This window comes from Aulonocara stuartgranti, assembly GCF_965226115.1.
Source record: "Aulonocara stuartgranti genome assembly, chromosome: 7".
Taxonomy (NCBI): Eukaryota; Metazoa; Chordata; class Actinopteri; order Cichliformes; family Cichlidae; genus Aulonocara; species Aulonocara stuartgranti.
The window spans coordinates 22,457,077-22,480,810 of NC_138945.1; the positions used below are offsets into that span (position 1 = coordinate 22,457,077).

The window sequence follows — 23,734 nt, forward strand, 5'->3', positions numbered from 1 at the left end:
GTCCTCCAGCTTCACTGTTTATGTCATGCTAACATAGCTGTGTCGCTAGCGATCACGTAGCACATCATTATATAGCAGCTAGCCCAACTTCAGTAACCCTACAAACGTCACTGCTGTTTAGTTTCCCGTCTTCATTTATGTTGGAAGTGATAGCAGAGCTGTACGTTTGAATTTATTCAGAAATCTCTCAGTCAGAACATGCTATATCATGCTTGGGTAACTAGCGAAACTAGCGAGCTAACTTCCGCTAGCTTCCTGCTAACTTCTAACTCCGTTAAATGTAATAAATTTTGTTTTCATGGATGCCTGGAAGTTAAACTTCATAGTTACACCTGGTAAAGCAGCAATGCTGATCGTTTTATTAAAGATGAAAGAATTTAGACAGTTTTTAAACTCTCAGTGATGCTGCAGTGTTCGTTTGACCTGAAGGTACGGAGTTTAGGACCCAGATTACTCCCAGATTTAAGAGCATCTTAGTCCGACAAATACGACAATAACGACGGCCGCTTGCATGTTCTGCAAAAAAAATGTGCTTTGTCGTGTATCTGACGGACAAACGCCAAACCAGTTCCACATCACTGAAGTTGCACCATTTTTACAAACCAATTCTGGTTCATTTGTTTCACTCAACAATCGGCCATGTGCGTATGAAAACAAAGGCACTGCGCATGCGCGTTTTACTCCCATTCTATCGCGATATTTCATTTTCCTATCGTTGCCTAACATTATACCGGTATTACCGTGAACGGTATAATATGGCCCAGCCCTACAAAGAAGCATACTTTTAATTTGATTCAACTGCACAAACGCATTGCTTGTAGACCTAATAGATATGTTTTCCTTGCTTCCATTTCATTCCATAGTAGTTCCATTTTGTCTGAAAAAAAATTCAAAATTTATTATTTTACTTCTATTATTCATAATTACAGCAACACACTGTATTATTGCAATCAAAAGGCAAAGTCTAAGTATCAAATAAACATAAATAGTCCCCTGCTGAGTAGTCACATGTGTTTTTAAATTATTTACACCTATTAGTAATGCTGATATGTTAATTTAAACTTAATCAGCTATATCACCTACATTATAATAATCAAATGGGGTTTTTGTTTCATTTTACTTGTTTTTTCAGCTGCATGCAATTTTATTTTTTCTTTCCTGAAAAATTCCTCAGAAATAGTTCTTTGATAATAAAGGTTGCCAACCCCTAGTGTAGTACATCTAGTTATTTGCCTAGCATTTAGGCTCTGTTGTCTTCTCATGATAAAAGTTTCATTGCTTTCATCCACTATTAGTTCAAGCACTCTAGAAAATCAGACTCCGCCCACAAATGATGGTCTTCTTCTACTTGGCTGTAGATTTTTTTGACATAACCGCATAGACTCTTTTAGTAATTAAGTAGCTATTACAACTGCCAGTTGAAGATCTAAATTAATGCACTGTAGGTCTTGTTATTCTAATTGGGTTTTTATGGTCCGCTTAATGGGTATTTTGTCACACTGGATGCATGGAGGTTTCACTGTGGTCATTTGGTGGTCTTTGAGGTCCTCCCTCTGAGACATCCCAGGCACATGGAAGGTTGGGGAGGTTTCCTGGTACGGTTGTTTGGTGCAGTTTTGTGTGGGGTTAGGTGTCTTTGTTATGTGTAGTCCTACTTCAGACTTTTCTCAAATGCAAGATATACTGTAGGGTGGAGAGGTCCTAAATACCATTCCCTCAAAAAGTGTATTACTGCAAATTGGAAAAATAGTTTTCTTTACCTGGTGCTTGTGCCAAAGGTTAACCAAATGCAAAGGACACTGAAAAAGTCTGTAAGTAAAGAATCCTGGTAATGTCAGGAGTACTGCAGTTTAGTTCAGTCTTATTGCTTCCTTAATCTTTCGCTTTCATTTCCAGAAGCAGAAATGTGTCACTATTTTTGCTAGTGTGGAAGTCTTTTATTCTCTTGTATTGTTTAGTGTATCGTAGCATTCTTCCAGGGTGTGATGTGCCATCGTCCCTTGAAGAAGATTATTAGCTTTTACTGTTCAGATTGAACTCATCACCTCACCTCCCTGCTTTCCAGTATCTGCTCATCTCACTAATCATTCTCACTCCAGGACTGTCTGTTCTCTATAAAACCACTGTGCACGCGCGCACATGTGAGTGTGCTCTTTGCTAATCACACTGTCTCCATTATTCTCCCTTTTCCCTTTAAACCTTCTTAACACCAAATCACCTCACTTCAGCGTATAAATGTGGTACCTAACTTTCTTTTTCTCTCACAGTTGTTTTGTTTATGGCTACTGTTTCTTTCTTTTCTTTGTTTATCTACTAGTCTTATTTTTATTCTCTGCCTGACCTTTTTCTGTAAACTTTCTCTGCCAGGAATATATTTTTCTTATTATCATGTATAAATTAACATTTTAATGAAAACGAATCACTGTTTCAACTCTCTTAATCTCACACATTTTTATTAAATTTCCTACGCACTTACCTAAAGATATATATATGTATTAGTGTGTGTGTGTCTTTGTGAAGAAACGATAAGGAATAATACTTTGAAAAAGAAAGTATTGTATTCTTTCAAAGTCTTGAAAAAAAGGGAAAATGAATGTTTGATACTGATATTTGGTGATTTAAAAATCTGACTTTTAGACATATAAAATATAAACAGCCTTCCCAACATTTGTCATGTGAAGTTACGTCCCGAGTCTTTGCTAAAATGATATGACAGTGCAGTTTAAAAATAACCTTGTTTTTTTGTCACAACAAGTTGTGGATTACTCATTTACCATCAGCCCTGGCCCAGCTTGGATCAGCTGATAGTTCTGTTTCTGGCGTTCCAAACACATGTTGCCAAGAAGGGAGCTGCAGAATGCCCTCGAGTGTAGAAACTATGCAATGTGAAAACTCATACCATTGTCGAAGGGTGTTTCTGTCATGGATGAGAATTTTCCAGACTAAAAAAGCGGATTGAAACAGAACAAGTCAAATTCAAAGCAGGCTGCAATCCGATTGAACGTGGGTTTTTGTGATGGAGAGTGGGAGGGCAGGTGAGAATCAAGACAGAGCAATTTACCAGCGAGGAGCAGGTGTTTGTGTTGACATGACTAATCTTATCTGGCTGTGAACTGAAAGTTCCATGAGGTAAAGCAGGTAGTTTTCACAGACAGGATGACTGAGTCCTTGAACAAGACACTAAGGAGGACACAGAAGCACAGTAAACAATGATCCAGCAGAATGATTCATGAGCTAGCACAAAAGTGCACAGCTGACTCTAAATACGTAGACTTAGATGAGTGGATGGCTTGCGGGTGTGCAGGAGCAAGCTCGGGAAACATTGATAAGAGAGGTGCCGAGCTGTGAACTGATCACCACCTGGTGCTGAGTTGGATAAAGTGGCAGGTAAAGATGCTGGACAGACCTGGTGTACCCAAGCATATAGTTAGGCAGCACTGATCCACAAAATCTTAAATTCCCCCTCAAACAGAGCTTTGATTACGTTCCAAGGAAGACTTGGCACATTGAGTCCAACTGGACCATTTTCTATGTTCTATCTGTTTTACCTGTCATGCATGTATTTCTGTAACCAGATGGTGGACACCAGAGGTGAAGAGAGCTCTCAGGCTCCCTTTATGAACCTGTGGGACTCTTGAGATGCTGAGAAGTACCGGCAGCCCAAATGTTGTTTAGCTCTGGCAGTGGCTAATGCAAAAACGTAGGAGTTTAGTGACACCATGGAACAAGGACAAGGATGACGACTTGCCTCGCTCTGGGGGTCATGTCACTGATATAGTAAACACATGCTCAGTGTCAAGGCCCCTGGGGTGCATGAAAATTGCCTAAGGTTCTGGCTGTCCTGACTGACACATTGCTGCAACATAGCATGGACACTGGTGTGGTATCTCTGGATAGCGATTAGGGTTGTGGTTTCCCTGTTTAAGAGTTAAGGGGATTGGAGGGTGGGGACTGGGGGATCACATTCCTCGGCCATTCTGGGAATGTCTATGGCAGGGTACTGGAGAGGAGAGTTCAACCATTAGTTTAACCTCGGATTCAGTAGGGAGTTTTTGTCCTGGTTGTTGAACACTGGACCAGCTCTTCATCTTCTCAAGGATACACTATTTGAGGGTATGTGGGACTTGCACATCCAGTTTGTGTTTTGTATAGTTGGATAAGGGATGCAATCCATGTCCCTCGGGTTATTCTGTGGAAGGTGCTTTGAAGTACGGGGTGTCTGGCCAGAAGTTATGGGCCATTTGGTTCCTGTAGAACTGTAACATTAGCTTGGTTCATTGCGGCAGTAAGTCATACTCACTCATGGTGGGTGTTGAACTCTGGCAGGACAGATGGACAGACAATCAGATGGATGAATGGATAAGTAGATGGATGGCACTAATTTGCAAAGATCTGTTTGTAAACTTGCACAAGGCACAGGTACAATTCAGTTATATCTGGCGTCTTTAACTAATTTCTTTGTATGCACATGTATTACTTGTGCTTTTATAAATTTCTTGGACCTTTGTTGTTTCTTTTTTATTAGAAAATTTAGAAGTTAAAATTTTTATAAGCTTTCTGTGAAGGGCAACTGCTAAAATAATAATTTAATTGTCCAGTAATTTAAATGGGAACTGATGTGTTTAGTTTTACTGTGCCTGTGACAATAAAACTTTTTAAACTTGACCTTAATACATAAAAAATTGGCCAAAAAAACGTCTTGTTGAGAGTAAAATTAGTGTGCTATTTGTGTGCTCTTTTTTTTTTATAGCAAAACAGATGGAGGGAAAACAGATCATGCCAACTGAGGATGTGACAAAGAGAGGCGTCGGAAATTATGTAATGGACTTGGGGACTGTGAAATGGGTGGTAAAAGTAAGATTGGTCTACCCGAGTAATTGAAATTTGTTGTACAGTCATGCTGGAGTTTAGTTACAGTGCCGGGTGCTGACGTTTTTATGGGACTTGATTTTGAAGGCATTACCGCTGAGGGAGAGAAAAGCAAGATGAAAACAGGAAAAAGTGAACTGACAAAAGAAGAAGTGTAGTGGAAAAGGAGGAGAAGCAGTGAAATAGAAAATGCCAAGGGCCAGATTTTCAAAGACTTGTGCACCTTGTTTCAGACATATTGTTGTGTGTGTTATTTATCAAATCTGTGCCTTAGCCTGGAAGCACTATTTAACTGTCATTTGGATTGCACACGTACTTTGCCTGTCAGCACACCTTTTTGCGATCAGTGCAATGTCACTGCATCCTTAATGGTATGAATAGCTATTTCAGTTTAAACCATGAAAATCCATATTAACTGAGGGAAAAATTGATATTTCACTTTAAATACTAAGCTCAATAAAATGTATGCATGTCTGAACCTCTTAACAGTTTGTATTTATGAAATAATGAAGAAGGTTTTGACGGGCAAACAGAACCTGCTCCGCTTTCTTTTAAAATTCCACTGATAGCAGACAAAAGGTGCAAAGGAATTATACTTCACAAAGGGTCGGGTTAAAAGGGCAATAAATGAAAGCACTATCTGACCACTTTATAATACCAAACAAAGAGAGTTCAGAGAGTTCAGAGAGTTGTGACTGTGCAGTTATTAAACTTGAAATTCATTTTGATGTTCACTGAGCTGCTAATGCAGTGTGAAAATCCCTGTCTCTTGATTATTCGTTTACATTTTAGTGACAGTCCCTTTGTAACCAGTATTTCCTTTTATCCACTGATTTTGCTTCTTTCTATCTGTTTTTCATCACAGTTGTGTGTATTTCTCCCAGTTTCAAAAAACTGTATAAACCTCACATGAATAACAGTGAAATTGCAGTCCTAATCTTTTTTTTTTTTGCCATTAATGAGCATTGCTAAGTCAGATCTACTATAGGGAACACTAATAGAGGATAATTTGAAACTCCAAGTCCCATCCCAATCTGACAGAAATTACAAGTAAAGATTCTGAACCAGTATGGTGCAAACTGGTTCTGTAAAGGGTCCATTATTAATCAAACAGTCAATTTGATAGATTTCACAGTGTGAGGCAATTGATATTTTTATGAAGAAGCACTTTTTTCCTTTTTTCAAAGTTACTCAACGTCCAAATCAAATCTGAAAACTGCAGGAAGCACATTCATTCTTCTAGTGATTACTTCAAGTGGCATTCAAAGTTGAGATGGGAACAGCAGGAGATTAGTGGAGACCTGAAGCACCTTTACATAATCTGAACTTTCTTTCTAACTAAAGGACACTGAGACATTTTTGACTCTGTTTGCCTTCACTGAATGACTCATTTAATGGGACATAAATGACAAAGTGCCAAAGCAGCTTTCATAGCAATAACGGTATAGGGCATTGCAGAGCCCAGGCTATGTCCTGATAGGAAAAAAAAAACAAAAAAACAATAACCGGGAATGTTTTCCGTATCTTCTGAAAGGCCAGCACTTTCTTCACCTTTCTAATATATATTGCCCTTTTTAACCATTCAACCAAGAAGGCACGCATTTTATGACCCCAGAGAGCTCAAAGATGGGACATTATGGTACCACCTATAAAAAGGAGCAATGATTTAAGCAAAGCAGGGCAGGAAGCCGCTGTCCTGCTATGCTCAGCATATTACCTCAAGACGGTCTTTACATTGAACTCCACGTGGAAAAAGAAAGAAGAAACACTCACCTTAAAATTGTGAGGGTGGATAGGACAAAGATAAGTAGAGGGGCAAAATTAAAACACAGACTCTCTTTTATTCTGCACCTGTTTTTATAATGCATTCAATCCACACCACTACATTATCCTCATTTCTTCAAAGACTATGACTTGTGGTAAGTTGATATACTTAAATACGTTAGAAAAAAGCATGGCGACAATGGTTCTACTGTAGAAACTTGTACTTTACGACTTGAGCCTACAATGCATTTAGATTGAAGAACTTATGCAAGTAACACCAGTGTTTGATTAGTATTAATAAATTTAATACTAATAAACAGGACATCACTGTGTTAAAACTTACCTTTAAAGGCATTACATCCACCACAATGACACATCAACATTTCTAGTCATGAGTCAGATGCATTTTTAAAATTTGGTTGTGACTGGGACACATCTTTAAAGATTCTCCTTTATCACTGGAACAAGGTCTCTAATCTTTTATTTGCATCTCCAATAAATTTCAAATGGAAACCAAGTCATATTAAAATGTAATTAGTGTAGTGGGCAAAAAGATTCATGCATTTAATAAATGCACTAACAGAAGAGATTATATATTAAAATTTGACTTGCTTTAACCTAAGGCCCAGGAGACATACACAGGTTTTAAATAATATGCATAAATATTGCATAGAGACAGTATGTGTTACTACTTTTCAATAAATTACACTTGTTCCTCATTAGGTGTAACAGAAAAGACCTACCTGAAATACAGTACACTCCCTGTCTTTTCTTCCTCTACCACCTTTTTGGGCATGTTCTAAGACTATGCATAAATCCAGAACCAATTTTACAGCACATTGCCCTGGCTTCACCCTCCAAACAGCACCAGACTTATACTCGAATTCCAACTCAACTCTAGACTTGTTTAAGTGCATGAGACCAAAAGAATGATTACAGTTTTCAGTGTATGCTTTCTACACAGACTTGATAGACCTTTTAATCATGTCTAAATCTTTTATGATGCACGAAAATGTTCATGAGCTGTAACATAATGTTAATGAAGTGAATGAAGGAGTCTATTTCACCTGACATTGCTCAGCACTTGCCTTGAAATTCTGACTGTGTCCAATGAACAAGGAAGAAAGGATTTTTTTTAATCTACCTTATTGTAATAAGGACTTAATGACATCTATAAAAAATACTAGATTTCAAGATGATAAACAGTGTTAGATCTGTATACTTTCTTATGAGTTGCTCCTGCGCCTATTTTTTTTCTCTTTATTTGCCTGTGGTGGGTGGTGTCTACTTTGTTTTTCACTATGAAGAGTTCACCATATCTTCATAATAGTGTTAGTTTATTATCTTACTTATTTTTGCTCGCTTTTGCTTACTTTACTCTCTGAAAAAAAAAACTTACCGTCCTCCAGCTTAGTCTTAACACAATGTGACATCCCTAAATTGAGAGCATCCAAGCCCCTGATCAATTTCCTTAGCCATCAATTTTTCAGAATAACCAAGCTTTTGTACTTTATACACTGACACTTAAATTGTGACTGGAATGAATCCAATTAATTTTGTATATATATTTTGCGGTCACTTTTGTAAGGGACGTACAAGCGAGCTGTCATTTGACTTGATTTATGCGAAATGATCAATTTGTCACCATATGCTGGCCAAGAACTATTTTACTCTAAGTACCCCCTTCATCCACGTTGCACTGCATTTTCTTAATGATATACCAGGAATGAAACAATTATGAATGCTTGAATATGACTTAAAAGTCATATTCCTGTGGGGATAAAGCTTTTGTCTCTTGCAGAAAAGTAAATGCTTTTGTCATTGTGTCATTATCAGCTGTCCTCATGTATCATAAAAATAAGTGTATTGACATAATGCACTTATCCTAATTTTGTTCTTTGTCTTTGTTTTAACTCGTAGTCATCGAGTGAAACGTTTTTTCTTAGATGTGTATTTATGGTCATCACAAGCATTGATTTTCACTCTGTCCTTTATTCTTTTTCTACTCCAGGAGATTAGGAAGTGTAATCACTGTGATCCTCTGGGTAATACAAGCAAAACATATGTATAACCATGAGGAAATCTGGATCTTATTAGCATAAGATCGTTTTTATGACTAAACCTAAATGATACATGAAAGAATGTGCGTGGTACAATAATAAAGATATTTAACATAAACCGTCTACTGGACATTTTTTAATCTGGTTTGAGACTGTAGTTTGAAGCCATTTACAGATATTTTATGTTATGTTATCCTTCAGTGGTTTTACACTTTGCAAATCCCTGACTGTTATCACTGTGTGTCAGCCCTCGTGTGTGTGTGTGTGTGTGTGTGTGTGTGTGCGTGTGTGCGTGTGTGCGCGTGTGCGTGCGTGCGTGTGCGTGTGTGTATTTTGATGTTGCAGTGCCAAAGCAGTAATAAACAAAGCCTCTTAACTCACAGCCCTGCTCTTGCTGTCACTCTAACTCAGAGTCAGACATGCAAATATGCACACACTTTACCTAATATGATTAGAAAATTGAGCTCCAAAGTCTTTTTAACACTTGACAACTCACCAACAGATCAAACCACGAGTGGCAGCAAAGGTGGTAAGAAGTGGAAATTTGATTAGTTAAAAATCTGTGTACTGTTGTGTCCATATTGTAAAAATATATTATGTCCTGCTCTATATACACAACACCCAAAGGTTGAATAACTGCTTGTACCCCGACTGCATTATATTTTCTATATCTGAAAAACAAACAATCAACTGAATTATGATTCTAATTAGATTTATTTTTGCCTTTGTTTGTCTTTACATTTCACCACCAGAGGCTGGAGGTGTGTTTGGTCCTCAAGGGGAATCGGGATCAGAGCCTGAAGATGACAACCAAATGAAGTTTTACACAGAGCAGCACAGAGGACGAAGGCGCAGCAAAGGTGGGAAGAAACTCAGGTGTATTATAATAAATGTCGTACATTTTTTACACATTAACTTACTCAGCAGGAGACCCTCTTAGCCACTGCGCGCTGCTGAGAAGACATTAAAGTCAAAAGGGAGTATAATACAAAAACAAATGAACGCCAGCCTTATCCCATTTGAATATAAGAGGGAATGATGGGAGAGAACATTAAAGCTGAGTCAAATGAGGCTAGTCATTTCCGGAATTGTCAGCATAGCTGGAAGTAGGAAGGGGTCATGTATGTTCCCAGTGGGGCTGGGAGTGCTGTTCCACAGCTCAATGACATTCAAAGCAGACATATGAGCTGATGTCAATGGGAGTTTTGTGATGACCTAAGCTGAGTCACATAACTTGAATGCATGATTTTCAACTTCCTCTCCCATAGTGATATGTGATAGTGAAGAGTTTGGATTTGTGTGTATATGAATTACATAGTCTGTGTATATCTATAAAGTAGCTGACAAAAATGATGAAAATCATGATGTTTTTAAACCCTGTGTCTGCAGTTCACCTAAACAACACTAGGTCAAGAGGACAATAAATCACACACCACTTTATAATCTTATTAATTTGGTTGTAAGCCCTCTGGTGTGGGAATAGGATCTAAAAGCAATTAGAAAAGCAATTTAGTTGCTTTTCCAATTGCGATTTCTATTAGAAGTATAAAAGAGAGGAAATGTACGATTTGAAAACAAACAAAACTTCTTAACTCTATAGAACTGCAGATATATAATTCATCTAAAAGCGGATTCTCTAATTAAATGTCTCTATTTTTCTGTACATTGGAGACAGCAGCTGGGTAGATTTCAGATATCAAGCATGTGCATATGGTCTTAGATAATTGCAACGTTTTTCGGAATGAAGGACAAGAACGAATTGAACGAATTGAATGAACCTACCCCTGTAATTGGCTCTGTAGCCTTCTGTCACTTCATTTCCTACCATTACATTTCCTGTTTACATACATTTAAACACAGAATGGTCCAGTGTGAACATGCAATTAACCACAACTGTTCTGAAAATGGTTAATTGCCTGTGAGTGTAAATGCCCTAGAACAGGCGTCTTTACTTTAACTGACATCTTGGTCTGACAGATTTTATTATCAAGTCTTTGTGGCCTTACAGCTTGGAGGAAAATAAAATCCATGGCCATGACCTGTGTTAAAGTTACAGCCTGTATAAAAAGGTAGCTCTTTCATTAGATGATGGACAGAGAGGAGGCGAATGAGAGTAAACATAAAGAGTTTAGTGCACTCCTTGTATTTGTGCATTCAGTTAAAATTTACATGTGACTTTATGCGTGTGTTTGAGCACAGAAAGGATGCTTGGTTTGTGACCATAATGTAAGTGTTTGCCATCGTGAGTGCGCATGCTTTTGTCTACTCAGTAAGCTTTTATAGTAATTGAGGGAACCCTTCACAAGCCCAGTGACACCACCCGCACCCCACTGACATTAGCTGCTCAGCCACTATTTCTGTAGACAACCATTGTTTCTATCCCTTCACAAAGCCATCACAGTGAGTAAGACGTGCAAGTCGGTGTGGGTCAATCCATTACCCTAACTTTGTCTCCTTGTTTGGCCTTGAGCTGCATTTCACTATCTCCGAGCTTCTGTCAAGATTAAAGTGCCTTTCCACAGGGGAATACTGGTGAAACTTTCTTTTCTATGATATTGCTTTGTTTTATTTCAGTCTGTTTGACCATTTGAACACTGCGAATGTGATCAGTCAAACGTTATATGGGGAAAGCTGAAATTGGCATTCACAGAACAATTGTACACGGCTGTGTTTTTCAGTGGTACTAAATGATGTAGTAACATACCTCTAACTAGCACACGGAGCATTAGTCGATTCCCATTGTGGAAGCTATTCGGAATTGAAATTAATAAATATATAAACAAATGTATTCATTTATTTATTTATTTGAACAAAACAGTGTGATGAGTTCTACTGCAGAGAACAGACTTCCATGAGCAGTTGTACCATTTCTATTGACTTTTGCAACAAACCTGCAGAGCGCAGGATACACACTGGGAAGCTCCCTTCCTAGAAGCTATTCACGCAGTTCTGAAGCCTGCAGATTCTGAAATATTACGTGATGTTTTCTTGTGACTGGTTTAAGAAAGTACAAGAGTTATTTTCAGGTTGTTCAACGCATTAGAGCAGTGTTTCCAAAGCTACTCTATCATCACCTTATCCTACACACATCCCAGTAAGCTTCCGTTTAACATGCCAACTTCTCTCCCATGATAAATATCTGTAGACAGAGGTTAAGCGGCTAATTTCATTTCCTATACCTTAGCTTGGAAATAAGATCCCTGGCAGAGCCAAAGGGCAACCAAAACAACCAATCTATAACCCTGTCAGTAGCAATAAGATCATATATCATACTGGCAAATGATTCTGGGGTGTGCAGAAGCAGTGTTAACCCAAGTCATATCTACACAGGCCAAACTTGAAACAGGGTTGGATTCATAAATCAGCAGTACAATGAATTGCATTCTCAAGGCTTTGAGGAGGGCTTTTCAGCAAAGGACAGTGCAAAACGAGATGATTTTGTTAAACGTTTGTGTGGCTGTGTGTATTATGGTCCTGTCACCTGTTTAAGACTCTAATAAAAACAAAAGGGCCACTGTTAAACTGTCTACCTTTACTTTTTTCTCTTTCTCTCCCTTTAGGCCATCCACACAGTCCTCTAAATAAGGTCACCTTGACACTGATTACTATCAGCACATGTGTCATTGCCATTGTCTATGCTACGCAGGATTCCTGCCCCCTCACTGTTAAGGTCACCCTCCATGTGCCAGAGCATTTTGTTGCGGATGGTAAGTGCAGGGCATTTATTAGACCTTGGCAGAACATTTAACGAGTAAAGCATCAAAAAGTGTTTACTTTTGCTGGAAACTGACTTCACTACACATCACTGTTTTTATGCACTCTTTCATTTTGATTCAAATTACATGATATGATATGAAAATCTTAGTAGATCTGACAGCTCACAGAACTCCTGGGTCCAATTTACACAGATCTGTTTGCTGACTGGAAACCCGCAAATACTAAAATCAAACATGGAGATGAAGATGCAAGGATTTATTATACTTACATTAAACCCATCAAAATGTTACTAAGATGCAGTGTGGTTATTTAGCCCAAGCAGCAGTTTGAAAACATCTAATACAAGCGATATGCTAGATTTGTGGAGCATGTTATCATAATAGCCATTATCCCACATAGTATAGCATCTTATTGTTTTGTTTGTTTCCAACAATAACTAGTTACAGTTGTCAGTCGAGCAGCGTACTGTAGAGATAACTGTCGAGTTGCATGTTGTTGTTGAGCACTGAAACGTATTATGTCATTAGTTTAGTCTTTGTTGTTAGGAGGAACAGCTAATGGACCGGGGCTAGCTCAACATTCTCCGTTTCTGTTTTCACATGGCCTGCATTAAACTCCCCACCCCCTCAACCGTGATTTGTGGTTTTCAATTTCAATGCCTTTCAGTTTCAGTGCCCCCTTTCCACGACTGATAAGGTACAAAAGATGAACATTCATCCAACAAAAGAGAAAATCATGTTCTAGAACCGAAAAATGAACAAAAATCAGAACAATAAAGCCCACGCGCTGAAAGCTCGCAATGGAAGAAAAAAAGATTGATTATCACCACAAAAAACTGAGTGACATTTAAAGCCATTAAAGTGATGAAGAGCATTGTGCACACACTATGGCTATTATTATTTTTTGTTTTTCAACTGAGCTTTTAGTATTTAGCCCCTTTTTCATGTGACTGCATGCTGTAGATTAAAATATTAACCTATTGTTTTTATCTTTTCAGTTAGCCGGATACAAACAATGCATATTCATCTAATGTTGCATAAGAACTCCAAGATATAGTTCTGCTGTATCAGTGCCATATTAGAAGCTGGCTTCACAGACAGAAAGTATGCTTTCCAAAAAAAATAAAAACTAAATAAATAGTCAGTGAAATTGAATATAAAGAACTTCTCTGTCAATAAGGAGTTGATACCGTTTCCTGTCAATTTATATGCTCACATGGGGACACAAAAACATTTGTTGTTGACAAAAGAAGTTTAAATTCACAAAAATGGAGTTTGTAAGCAACAGACCCATGCAACAGCTTAGAGTATTATTTAATCTGTTTAAAATTCCTTGTTGACAGTGAGCTAATTGTAAATTGGGTCTGTGTGTTGACACGATACTGCAAAACAAACCTTACTAGGAGAAGAGAGAAAACTTGAATATGTACAAGGAACTAAGTGAAGTAAGAGAGAGTGAAGAGCTGAGGCAATTTAACTAATGATTGATACATCTCTGAAAGATTTCACATATCAGTCAAAAAGGCATTTCTGCCATTGAGGTCTCATTTCTTGTCCTCCCACGCTCTCAGAATTTGTGTGCCCGTGGACACTTCATGAAAACGGAGGCGTGCATAAAATATATATTCTGTAACTATTGGATATCTACAGTAAAATAAACATACCGTTAGAGTATTTTGACATTGACGCAGTTTGTTTTTTCCCTCTGTATACCACCACAGTGGATATGAAGTGAAAGAATCAAGATGTGATTAGAGTGCAGACTATCGGTTTTCATTTAACGTGATTAACAAAATTATCACATGAATTTTGTTTAGAAATTAGCTATTTTTATTCATAGGGCCCTATTTTCAGATTCTAAAGTAGTTGGGTAATTGCCTAATGAACAAAAGCTGCTTCCTCTTATTTCATGTCAAATTAAGCAGATAAAAGCCACAGTAAGGTCTAGCCAAGTGAAAAGTACTCAAGGAAAGAGGCAAATAATTGTCAATGTGTAAAGATGGCGTGATGTTTCAGAGCGCTTACAACAAGATGCTTTTTTGTTACTGCTGACAAAATGTAAGGCTGTCATATCCATATACAAACAGCAACAAAAGGTGGCCACAATAAAGACTTGGCACAAAATAGGAACCTGTCGCCTGTCAATGACTCGAGGATTAAAAACAATGAAGTTTGTCCACTTACTTCTGAGCTTTGTGGGGCAATTACTCAAAAAATGTATTACAAAATAATCACGGTTTTTTTGAGTGTCTATAATGTTGTCTTTTTCTCCCTCTCCATAACACACATAGTGTAGTGTAAATCTCTGCCACTGGCAGCGAGGACGCTTTCAAATTTAATATGGAGAATGATTATTGACTTATTTTAGTAACCTTTTTGACCTTCTACTGCTACTAGCAGTGAGGAATATCAAGTTATACACAATAATTATCTAAATTTTTGGATGCCCCTGAAGCCCTCCTTTGGCCTAATGATCAGCCTGCGAGGTATCAAAAATCATATTTGGAATTTAATGAAATAATCATAGATATTCATGATAAACCAGCACTCGTGTATTTTAATTTTGCCGAGTCCATGAGCTTCGCTGTAGTGCGACACTCACTACTGCATTTAAGCCCCACTACAGAATAAGATATTGGACGAGGAAAATCATGTTGTGCATTCCATACTGCATGTGTGTTTACTGTACACCTCTAAGGAGTTAAGATAAGGGTTTTAGGATTCTAGTTTTGTTTTTCCCCAGCAAACAAACTGTGTGTGCTGGAACTCGGACACAGAAAAGCAGACACCTGAGGCAGAGCAGATGTGGTAAAAGGCAGCTTAACCCTGTAGTCTGGCATGCATACAGTCGGCAGCAGGCAGGCAGTCAGAGCAAACAAACAAATCCAAGAGATAAACAAACAAAACAATTCCAACTGGCAAGCAACACATAACTATAAGTCACTTCAGGAAACGTACAAGCAGACAGACGAAATGCTCTGTTTCTTCTGTCTGCTTATATACTTTATAAGTTGACACAAAGGACGTGAGTTGCTCTATATCTAATATATGCTGGTACGATGCAGGTGAATAGTCAGGTGGTGATATCAGCCATTAGCATGATGAATAAACTGAATGTGAGCAGCCAGTTGCCATGACAGTGAAAGGTAAACAAAAACAACTACAAAGCATTTATAATAATCACTAAGGCTACAGCTAATGGGAGCCTAATGGAAAAAAATGAGATAGATAGAGAGAGAACAGAAGTTTATTTACAGGCAGGTAACAAGAAAGGAAAACTGGAGCAGCAGATTAAGAAGACTCAGATCATTTAGCCAACATTGTGAGATACGCAGCTCAAAATCAACTAGTAGTGGAATTAAGTGTACCGACATATTCTTATGTTTTTATATTGTAATTACTCCAGTGTTGCTTTTCTGTTAACTGACATTCACTTTAGAGTCATGGTGTAAATACCTTAATTATATTTGCAAAAATAGTCATATTTTAAATGTGACTGTCTGTCAAAGAATCTTATCAATTAGATACCCAGTCATGTAACTCAATTATCAAAAACATGACATTGTGTAGATAATTGAAATAATACAGCAGTATACAATAGAGGAAAGCACAAACAACTTATTAACGAAAAATAACACAAAATTATATGTGTCAATAAGTCAATGAAATTTTTTGTTGCACCCATTCATTATTACTGTCATTATTTTGATTACCGCATTGACACTGATATACAATGCTTTCTTTTTCTCCCCATTCTTCTGCATTTGAATCATAATATGCAGAGCTAAGTGAACAATGCTCCTACTCCCCAAGTGGGATTTCTTTACAGGACTCAGAGAAGGCTGCATATCAGCTCTCTCCTCAGCATGTTAGCAGAAGAATTTACTTCTGCCAGTATCACTGTAAATGAGACCTACTGGCAGAAAGGGGCCTTGTCATGCTTACCTTTGGTCACTTTGACCTCGTAAAGGCTTTTAGCGATTTATTTTGGGCTTCTGGCATTTTGCTGGGTACTGAACACTTTACTTTCAAGAACACCAGCGATCTTTCATATCTATTGAAGATTGTTACCATGGTTATTTTGCTATGACTTATACAGAATTATGCACTTATTAATTGAAAATGTTCAAAACATATTGATTGATTCAAAATGTGTTTTACGCCAGACACTTAAACCAATAAACAATGTGGGATCATCTGACAAGCTATCAAATGTAACAGACAAAAACATGCAGGTCATTGGTCTCGATAAGATTGAATGCTAACACATGGTTTGGTACTTAATTTTTAGGGAAAACCAAGTACATTTGTTGAAGGCTTTGTGTTGGTCACACTGTACTGTGGCAGTGTTTTTCTGTCAAATGAAAAGAAGCAGCTGATGATTTTTCATGTGTAGGAGGAAACAAATGGCAGTGTATTCTGTCAGGACCAAAATGTTAAAAGGGTAAAATAAATAAATAACAGAGAGAGAACAGATGAGTTTTGGGATGTCATTGCTTTGTTTGTTACAGAATGTAAAGGCGAAACATTATTTGTTATTCTCATATGAGCTGTATATTTTACCACAGCACAAAGGACTTGCACACATCCATCTGATGCAGTTCATCTAGCTGTACCGAACCTGTTTGTTTTGTTTTAATATATAGATGTTCTAATACATTTTGAATTCACCTGGACAAAGAAATATATACTGTTAATGCTTCTGCAAATGTACCGTCTATGACCCATAATATAGCTGTATAAGAATCCAGAAAGCCTTCGCACAGCTCCCTTTGGAACCAAAACTCATTGGCATCAATTAGAGATAATCTTGTTCGGTGATTGGAGTTTAACGATTGGTCTGAGAGCAGTAAGAAAGAAAGGTAAGTCAGCGTCATTAAGCATAGCGTTTACTGATTGACTCGTGAAACCCTTTTAGCCCCTCTACTGCAATTACCAACAACACCCAATCTATACACATTATAGGTCTTAATTTTCTCATTTAAATTCAGTCTGGTCAGATGGGAAATGAAATTACAGTGAAAACAAAAGATTTAGCTACTTTCCAATTGATTTTGCAATAGAACCTCAAACCTAGAGCATAAATACAACATAATCACATCTGTTCTACTTTTCTGTGGTTTGTTTGTTTATTTTTGCCTTTTTTTCATGCAAAATAATTGGCTCCTGTTTTGTTTTGTTTTTCTTTTTTTCAGGAAGTAGTTTTGTGGTGAGCATGGGCAGTTTCTTGGATGTTTCTAATTGGTTAAATCCAGCAAAGCTAACTCTCTACTATCAGACCAATTCATCCACACAATGGGTCCAGGATTACTGCGGCCAGAGGACCACTGAACCCTGTGAGCAGATTTGTGATCAGGACACAGGTTGGTGCATACAAATATGCAGACACTGACGTCTAACCATTAAGCCTTAACCCTTGTTTTTAGCATTTTTTTTTAAAGTGGTAAGTACTTCAACAGTGGAAAAAGTGCAGGTGTATATAGAAGACATTACAATGAGATCTCTATCTTGATGTTTTACTGATTAACATAACATGTGCTAACTTTTAGTTGTATTTTGTGACATAAACCCAAAAGTTAAAGTAAGCTAAAAAAAAAATAAAATAAAATAAAGCTGAAACAGTCGATGTCGTCTGGTTCAGAGTCATGAGATTTACACCACCACTCACGACCCTGTGTTTTTCATGTGGACTTTTTCTCATTTATAAACAGTATAAACATGGCTCTTTATGTTCAATATTGATACCGCTTGTCAGTAAGGGCATAGACACCAGAGTGTACCGTGTCGGAGATGTCAGTGCCTTTGGCAGTATTTGAGTCCCTCCGCAGGAGAATGTTTTGCTATAAAATGATAGACATGCTATTCCCATAAATTTGTAAAGTTGTCATATTGAAACTGCGTAAACAATGGAATTAACAAGAAACCGGCAGCACTGTCAGTGAAGAGGCCACGTAGAAATACAAGTGTGTAACAGAGATTGTCACTGTTTGCATTCATCACAATAATTATATAGAAGCTATCCAACTTTATTCCACACTTTAAATGAAAAATCGAAAGAAAACAAGACAGAATCAATAGATCAATTATACGGTAGGTTTTTTCTGTAAAACATTTCATCCTTACTTTGCTTTAACTTTTGGTTGGCCTAAAAGCACCGAAAGGAGCTGAAACTATGTTTTCATCATGTTATAAATAAAATGGGAGTTAATGTATATTCCACATTATTTTGTAAGTCTTCTTTCTGTGCTGTAGGGAAAGAGAGGAACTAGTCAAGCTGAGCAAAGGTGTGTGGTTAATTTCTTGAGTAAATTACTCAAATAATAGTAACAAAAGTTCTTACATCAGAGCTCAGCATATGAGGCAACAGCATTTCTACTATGTAAGCAAAGGTCCTTAATGTCTTTTGCCCCATTCAGGAAAATCACCAGCTGCCACTGCAGTGTGCTGCAGTGTGTATACAATCACCCTGTATGGTTTTACACCTACATTTGCTGACATTAAAACTTTACCAACAAATGCTAAGTATGCAGCATGATGATATTTATCTTGCCTTGAGTGTCCTAATTCCCTTGTGTTTTTCATGCCCAAGTAGATAAAGTCTAAGCTCATTAGAATGGATTACATCTGTAATGTATGTGAAATTTATGTAACCCTGGTCAAGGACGTGTTGAGGGCTAATGCATAATGTATTAGAGTTCCAGACACTCAACGCAGTGAGTACACAGGAAGATGCCAGAGATGGAGCTGCACGCATGTATTTGTGAAATCTTAGTGTGTGCACTTAGGTATTTCATAGGTCTGCATCTGCACATTATATTTACTCATTCAAATCCAAGTATGCTGAGCATTTTGGCTTTATTAGCACTAGAGTCTAGCTCTGCTCTCATCTTTCTGCATCCATTTCTCTTTTCATCTGTCCTTTATAGAAGATTATTTAATCAATGACAGTATGCGCGTTTGTTGTATCTCCTCAGGGCAATCACATCCATCCAGAAGTAGAATGAAAGGTGCTCTTCAAAGAAGCTTTCCATTTCTATAACTAATGTAAAATATAGCACACTTATACCCAAGCAAGCATACATATATTTTTGAGACTGAAGGACTTGTTTAGCATATAAAAACATAACTATAAGTGCACTTGCGATGTTTACTTGGATGTAAAAAAAAAAGACAAGTAAAATGGCCAGACCCGGATGGATGGATGGATGGATGGATGGATGGATGGATGGATAGATAGATAGATAGATAGATAGATAGATAGACCACTCACAGGGCTACCAAATATTACAACATTGAAAAACTGACTGATATGGATGACAGGAAAAATATATATAAGAAGAAACATTGACTTGAATCTAATACAAGCTGTGAATGGTGGCATTGTTTTCTGTTGGCTTATGGGCAGAAATGATAAAGTTAAGGTTTAATTGCCAACAAATACTTATTATACCAAGCAACAATACCAATAACAAAAACAACACTAAAACTTTGTTTCATTAATAAACATATGTTATACAGGGAGTGCAGAATTATTAGGCAAATGAGTATTTTGTCCACATCATCCTCTTCATGCATGTTGTGTTACTCCAAGCTGTATAGGCTCGAAAGCCTACTACCAATTAAGCATATTAGGTGATGTGCAACTTTGTAATGAGAAGGGGTGTGGTCTAATGACATCAACACCCTATATCAGGTGTGCATAATTATTAGGCAACGTCCTTTCCTTTGGCAAAATGGGTCAAAAGAAGGACTTGACAAGGCTCAGAAAAGTCAAAAATAGTGAGATATCTTGCAGAGGGATGCAGCAGTCTCAAAATTGCAAAGCTTCTGAAGCGTGATCATCGAACAATCAAGCGTTTCATTCAAAATAGTCAACAGGGTCGCAAGAAGCGTGTGGAAAAACCAAGGCGCCAAATAACTGCCCATGAACTGAGAAAAGTCAAGCGTGCAGCTGCCAAGATGCCACTTGCCACCAGTTTGGCCATATTTCAGAGCTGCAACATCACTGGAGTGCCCAAAAGCACAAGGTGTGCAATACTCAGAGACATGGCCAAGGTAAGAAAGGCTGAAAGACGACCACCACTGAACAAGACACACAAGCTGAAACGTCAAGACTGGGCCAAGAAATATCTCAAGACTGGTTTTTCTAAGGTTTTATGGACTGATGAAATGAGAGTGAGTCTTGATGGGCCAGATGGATGGGCCCGTGGCTGGATTGGTAAAGGGCAGAGAGCTCCAGTCCGACTCAGACGCCAGCAAGGTGGAGGTGGAGTACTGGTTTGGGCTGGTATCATCAAAGATGAGCTTGTGGGGCCTTTTCGGGTTGAGGATGGAGTCAAGCTCAACTCCCAGTCCTACTGCCAGTTTCTGGAAGACACCTTCTTCAAGCAGTAGTACAGGAAGAAGTCTGCATCCTTCAAGAAAAACATGATTTCCATGCAGGACAATGCTCCATCACACGCGTCCAAGTACTCCACAGCGTGGCTGGCAAGAAAGGGTATAAAAGAAGAAAAACTAATGACATGGCCTCCTTGTTCACCTGATCTGAACCCCATTGAGAACCTGTGGTCCATCATCAAATGTGAGATTTACAAGGAGGGAAAACAGTACACCTCTCTGAACAGTGTCTGGGAGGCTGTGGTTGCTGCTGCACGCAATGTTGATGGTGAACAGATCACAACACTGACAGAATCCATGGATGGCAGGCTTTTGAGTGTCCTTGCAAAGAAAGGTGGCTATATTGGTCGCTGATTTGTTTTTGTTTTGTTTTTGAATGTCAGAAATGTATATTTGTGAATGTGGAGATGTTATATTGGTGTCACTGGTAAAAATAAATAATTGAAATGGGTATATATTTGTTTTTTGTTAAGTTGCCTAATAATTATGCACAGTAATAGTCACCTGCACACACAGATATCCCCCTAAAATAGCTAAAACTAAAAACAAACTAAAAACTACTTCCAAAAACATTCAGCTTTGATATTAATGAGTTTTTTGGCTTCATTGAGAACATGGTTGTTGTTCAATAATAAAATTATTCCTCAAAAATACAACTTGCCTAATAATTCTGCACTCCCTGTACAGTGTATACTCTATACTGAATACCATAAATGCAGGTTTAGATATTTAAATCGGTCATTTTTTACTCCCAGCATGCATGCAAACGCATTTTTCTTGTCCTTTATAATAGCAAGAGGTATGTTTTCAGGATGGTTTCACACAGCATTTCTATTATCTCCATCAATCCAGCTTCAGTGTCATGTCGGATGACAGGCACTGTTGACTACTAGACACTGTATCGTTGTATCTGGATAATCAGTCATCTGTGCGTTCACCTTCCCTCCTTGATCAAGTGCTACAGTGGAGGTCAGTAGACACATACATGATGCAACACTTCCTGCTGTCTGATAGCTGGGCAATAGATAACTTTAATTATACTTGGAACTATAATATCTGCCTATGTATATATACGTTGGGACAAATAACAGCTAAAAATCCTTTGAAAATTACTTAAAATGAATGTCAGATAATATCATGACTCAAGTTACCACTTTATTATCCTTTCACAGTCATGCTCCCTAAACATAGGCTGTCGCTAAAACCTTTCCATTTCTCATCATGCATAACTTCCTAAAGACTCACAGACCTCGTTGGCTGCTTTTGTTTTCCTCATTTAAAACGTTTTCTCTCTGGCTCCTCCAGCCGCAAGTAATTGGAAATGAAACTGTTGAGGTGTGTAACATGTACAGTATACTATACCCCTGGTTTAGCTTTTCATTTCGAGCACATACTGTGCTCATAAGCACGCGTCCGGACACACACTAAAATGCACACAAACACATACATGTAAGATGGCGCCGGTGAGGTCGGCTGCCGTCACGACTGCTCCGACCACTTTTTCTTTGTTTTTTAAGTTAGTTTTCAGCGTTTCTAAATCGGCAAAATCATCACCATTGGGTACATTAGGTATGACAGTGACACTCTTGTTTCTATTGGTATACAATGTACTCACAATTCGAAGTTTTTAACTCCGGATCCGAGCTGGCCGAGTGAGATCTTGAGGGAGAACAAAGGGAAGCGGCGGCGGCCTAGAGGTAAGCGAGCCGGCGTCAGGAACAGGCTGAGAGCTCGTGCACACCGCACACCTCTGCCTAGCATCCTGCTCGCCAACGTCCAGTCACTGGAGAACAAGCTTGATGACCTCAGGGCCAGGATAAAGTTCCAGAGAGACATTCGGGACTGCAATCTCCTCTGCTTCACCGAGACATGGCTGAACCCAGCGGTGCCGGACCATGCCATCCAGCCGGCCGAGTTCTTCTCGGTTCACCGCATGGACAGGACACGGGACTCGGGGAAGTCAAGGGGAGGCGGCGTGTGTTTAATGGTGAACAACAATTGGCGCAACAGTGCGAACGTTGTTCCTCTCACACGCTCCTGCACACCAAATCTGGAACTACTGTCCATCATGTGTCGTCCTTTTTATCTACCTCGGGAATTTACATCGGTCATTGTAAGTGCCGTTTATATTCCACCACAAGCGGACACGGTCACCACCTTATGCGAGCTGCATGAGGCACTCACACAGCACCAGACACAACACCGGGACACTGCGCTTATTGTGACGGGGGACTTTAATAGCGCCAACCTCAAACGCGCAGCACCGAACTTTTATCGACACATCACCTGCCCCACCAGAGGTGAAAGGACACTGGACCACTGCTACACTACGGTCAAGGATGGCTACAAGGCACAATCTCGCCCTCCGTTTGGCAAATCCGATCACGCCGCCATCTTCCTCATGCCAAAATACAAACAAAGGCTGAAACAGGAAGTTCCGGTTCAGAGGAAGGTCGTGCGCTGGACGGATTAATCGGTGGCCGCGTTACAGGATGCACTCGATGACGCAGACTGGGGCATGTTCAGAAACAGCTCCGACGATGACGTCAACGTGTTTACGGAAGTGGTTGTGGGATTCATTGGGAAACTAGCGGATGATACCGTGGAGACAAAGACTATCACAACGTTTCCCAACCAGAAGCCGTGGGTGGATAAAACCATCCGCGACGCTCTGAGATCCCGCACTGCTGCCTACAACACGGGACTCACGACGGGGGACATGGACCCGTACAAAGCCGCGTCATATAAAGAGGCGAAGCAGCGCTACGGGAGGAAACTAGAGTCACAACTCCAACAGAGTGACTCTAGGAGCCTATGGCGGGGACTAAGGACAATAACGGACTATAAAGCCCCAACAACCGGTATGACGAACGCGGCCGTGACTCTGGCAGACGAGTTGAACACTTTCTATGCTCGCTTCGAGGCTGC

The 23,734-nt window shown here is 38.9% G+C and overlaps 1 protein-coding gene across 1 annotated transcript in view; it reads left to right on the forward strand.

Annotated features, from left to right (window-relative positions):
- astn2 (astrotactin 2) overlaps positions 1-23,734 on the forward strand; it is a 298,339-nt gene that overhangs the window by 122,006 nt on the left and 152,599 nt on the right. The window contains exons 5-7 of the mRNA XM_082542727.1: positions 9,446-9,553; positions 12,254-12,400; positions 17,605-17,772. Coding sequence (XP_082398853.1) covers positions 9,446-9,553; positions 12,254-12,400; positions 17,605-17,772 — 423 coding nt within the window. The remainder of the gene's footprint in view (positions 1-9,445; positions 9,554-12,253; positions 12,401-17,604; positions 17,773-23,734) is intronic.